The following is a 4294-nucleotide window of genomic DNA, read 5'->3' on the forward strand; positions in this document are numbered from 1 at the left end:
TCATTAATTGAGATTATTTGTCAGTTATAATAATCTATGATCGCATGGTTTTTCATTTGTATTATAATTATGACATATGTATATATTAATATGACTACCTGCAAAGCCATAGTTGTAAATTTTCTGTGGCAGTAAAACTTCTTTTTAATTTTTTGTCTCATCACACCCCATTTTGAATTTTATGTTCATGTAATATTTACGTCGCCTCAATATAATCTGTTTGTAAAAGTGGAACGTAAAACATAAAAAAAACAGCAATCATTTGGTAGTACTATATACTTTGTACAAACTGGTTTTTCCTCAAATGTTATACCCTGACAAAGGCGGCACTATTTTTTTTTTTATAATTCAAACAACAGCTGGTCATGATGTTTAAAATCAGAAACATAAATTAAATGTTATTTTGAGAAGCGTTAATGATACAAATAATTACACCATTACTAAGCCAATTATATATTAATATTCTTGTAATGGTTAGAAAATACATCAAATAACACCATTACAAACTTAATCCCAATTTTATATTCTATTTTTAGAAAATTCACCTGAGATGTCACTTTTTGTGGCGTTGATACATTTGTGTGACGCAGAGTTCATTATTCTATTGTGCTGTATTTGTGTTCTGTCGTAAATTAATTTTAGGTGTCCGTTGTTATTCTGTGGTTTACATGTTGAAATGTACTATTATATTATTTATTTATGTATTTCTCTGTCCTGAATGTTCTTGCATTTATTTGTACTGTATTCCTGTCACGTAATATGTCATTTTAGCGGTATTTTTAACATTGCCATATAAGTGGGAGGTTTGGATAGCCATGAAACCAGGTTCAACCTACTATTTTTTTTATTAAAATGTCCTGTACCAAGTCAGGAATATGGCAGTTGTTATCACATAGTCCTTTTTTTATGTATGTTGGCGTTTGTTTTTGTAGCAGTTCAGTGTTTCTGTTGTTCCGTTTTGTTTCCTCTTATAGTTGATAATAAACTCATTATCGATACCAGGATTGAAATTTTGTATTTCCGCCAGACGCGCGTTTCGTCTTCAAAAGACTCATCAGTGACGCTCGAATAAAAAAAAAGTTTAAAAGACCAAGTAAAGTACGATGTTAGAGAGCATTGAGGACCAAAAATTCCTAAAAGTTTTGCCAAATACAGCTATGGTAATATGTGTTTCCCTCAGTTTTGGTTTGTGACCCGGATTTGTTTCAGTTAAATCGATTTATGACTATTGAACAGCTGTATACTACTATTGCCTTTATCTAATATATGATGCATGTTGTGCAAACAGTATTCTTTGGAATATTGAACGAACTTGTATATATTTTAACACCTGTTGTGTAACGTTCATTTTGGCCTTTGTGCTTTCAGTGGTCACCTGTATGTGTTATGCATCATAAGCGATCCTGTGAGGATTATTTTGAAATACACATTTCGGGCGCACCAAAATAGGTGTCACAGACATACCTTTATATAATATCACAAATTTGTCTGAATATTTAATACATCTATTTAGATTTGAATAAAAATGCTTCCTAATTTTCACTTTGGATGGAACTAAAGGAACACATTCATTATTATACAAACATCACGTGACCATAAACAGTTTAGATAAGATGAAATCTTAATTCTATTCTTGTTCTTGGAAATTGTGAACCGAACAGTTTGTGTAAAGTGTGTGTGTGTGTGATCTTAAAATGATTTTATTAATTTATTTCAGTGCCTTTTTATGTATGGTTCAGTTTACGTCAGGTACAGTAAACCTAATGTTATTGAAGGTTGCTGAATGCTTCAATTTCTTATAGTTTTATGTGAGTGAAAGGTGATTTTATTGAAAAAATGCGGTGGCCAGATAAACATCCAAACTTTGATGAGATATTGAAAAACTCGTAAATTTGTGCTACTCAAATTTTCTTTCTATCTGAACAAATCTTCGCAACGACAGTTTTGAATGTCCGATACAAATTTGAAACACACAATATTAGAATTATACTGGCTAGTTTCGTAACAATTTGTAAAATAAAGATTAAAGGGGTTTTTGATCCAATACTGGAGGTAAACTCTGTGCTGCGGTGGGGGAATGTACAATGAAATGTCTTTGTCATAGTATAGGGAATTCAAAAGTGTAGTGTATGTCAATTATTCCGACATACCATAATAAAAGAGAGGAAAAGAAAGAATACAATTTGTTTAGCTTAGTAATTTTATGTTTGTGAAAATCAAATGATGTTGCAAAGTCATGGCAGGATAATCAGGTTGTTGAATGTGGCCATTAACTGGTAGAAGAAGAAGTATGGGTACCTGTAATAAGAAATGCGTAACATTATCGAGTGCTAAATATGTAATGTACTTTCATGATGAGAAAAGTTAACAATTTACATGGTAATAGGTGTTGAATCAAAATTGCCACTTAAATGGGTAAGCCCACAAATGTCATCGTTTTACAGTAGGTCACATAAGATAAGGATTATTCTAAAATATAGGATTACATGTTTATTAAAGTGGTTTCATTTAATTCCAAGATTATAACGTCGATAATTGCGAGATTTAAATATAGGATATCAAGATTAAAATCGAGATTTCCAAAATCAAAGACGATAATTTCGAGATTTGAGTTGATATATTAAAGTTAAAGTTGACAATTCGAGGTTAAAATCGACATTTAAAAAAAAGTTAAATATTCTATGTCCCTAATATACTTACGTATAATCATAGCAACATTTTAAACAAACAATTAAATTTGTTCTTTCCGAATTGACAAATTAATGACATATTTTTTTCACCAATATCACGGTCTTCCAGTTTGAGAATTTTTTAGCTTGTAAGTTGTATCCGCATTCCTCTATGACATTGGTTACTGGACAAACAGTGCTTCAAACAAGAGAATTGATCTAGCGGAAATGCTATAAGTCATAGGACATTAAATTGTGTCATTCATTTACCATTGCAAATAAAATGTAAGGTTTCTTTATGTTTTCATTACGTCTATATATTTTCAGCTGTGTTGGATAATAAAGGAAAGGAGTTCTTAGTTGCTTTTATAGAAAACGAAGTAATTCATGGTAATGATATAAATCCAGAGATATATATCACAACCTCTAAGAAAAAAATTGTTCATGTCAATGTTTCAGCCTCTGGTGTTCCAAATTCTCAACTCTACAAAACTTTCTCTGTGATTCATGGCCAGACTCAGTTAGTCAAACTGAATACAAGTTTCCGTTTACATAACACCGAACTGACTAAAAAAGCGGTACTCATTCAAGCAGACGATGAAATCGTAGTTTATGCTGTTAACAAGGAAGAAAAGTCCGATGCTGTTTATCTTGCTTTGCCTATCGACGCCCTTGGTAAAGAGTATTATACCGTTTCGTATTATCCTGCTACACATTACTGTCTTTTTGCGATTATTGGGGTTTATGATGAAACAAATGTTTCCATTCATTTACCACAAATACATCATTTAAGTGTTACTCTAAATGGACACACATATCATGGAAGTCAATGGATAAATGTGACTTTAGATAGACTCAGTACACTAGAGGTTCGTTCTAAACATGATTTAACTGGCTCCCATATTGTATCTAGTAAGCCAGTAGGCGTATTAAGCGGAAACAAGAAAACCGTAGTTGGGCATAGAAGCACACACGATCATCTTGTGGAAATGTTACTTCCATTATCGTCATGGGGAAATAATTTCGCCACCGTTCCAATACCCGAAAGACATGGTATAGGGGATATATTTAGATTCATTGCTAGCGAAGACAACACACACATACACGTTTCTGGTATAAACTCTGGAAAACCATTTCAGGACCATATCAAACTTGACAAAGCTGGTCATTACGTCCAAAAACACTATAGCTCTGGTTTGTATTCTCATATAGTTGCTGACAAAGCTATATCAGTGTTCCAGTTTTCATTGACACAAAAAGGCCATGGTGATTATGCTGATCCGTCAATGATAACTGTCATTCCAATAGAACAATATGCTTTTGAATATACATTTACAACTCCGGAATATTCTCACGGTAATTATTCAAACTATTTTATGTTTATCATCGATTCCTCGCAGACAAATGGCCTTAGAATTGATAATCGATCGTTAGCTGGCGATCAAGTTTATCACAAAATACCAGAGACTCACCTCGTGGGAGGTTACATGAAAATATCAGTTGGTACACATACAGTCATTCATACTGATCCAACCACAGTATTTGGCAAGGCTAACGCTGAATCATACGGATTTCCTGTTGGATTATTATTAAAACCAATAAACACGGTAAGTATATGTATATGA

At 32.6% G+C, this 4294-nt stretch overlaps 1 protein-coding gene across 1 annotated transcript; it reads left to right on the forward strand.

The window, feature by feature from the left end:
• Positions 1-1836: 1836 nt before the first annotated feature.
• On the forward strand, positions 1837-4294 carry LOC127714007 (IgGFc-binding protein-like). Its single transcript, XM_052219955.1, has 2 exons — positions 1837-1886; positions 2893-4294. The coding sequence occupies exons 1-2, from the start codon at positions 1837-1839 to the stop codon at positions 4292-4294; spliced, it is 1452 nt and encodes a 483-aa protein (XP_052075915.1).

This window comes from Mytilus californianus, unplaced genomic scaffold (genome assembly GCF_021869535.1).
Source record: "Mytilus californianus isolate M0D057914Y unplaced genomic scaffold, xbMytCali1.0.p SCAF_9, whole genome shotgun sequence".
NCBI lineage: Eukaryota > Metazoa > Mollusca > Bivalvia > Mytilida > Mytilidae > Mytilus > Mytilus californianus.

Excerpts from the sequence above, each read along its gene's own strand:
- LOC127714007 (XM_052219955.1), top strand. The coding sequence starts at position 1,837 with ATGCGGTGGCCAGATAAACATCCAAACTTTGATGAGATATTGAAAAAC. Across the intron at positions 1,887-2,892 it reads GATGAGATATTGAAAAACTC|CGGAAATGCTATAAGTCATA; the intron begins GTAAATTTGTGC and ends GAATTGATCTAG.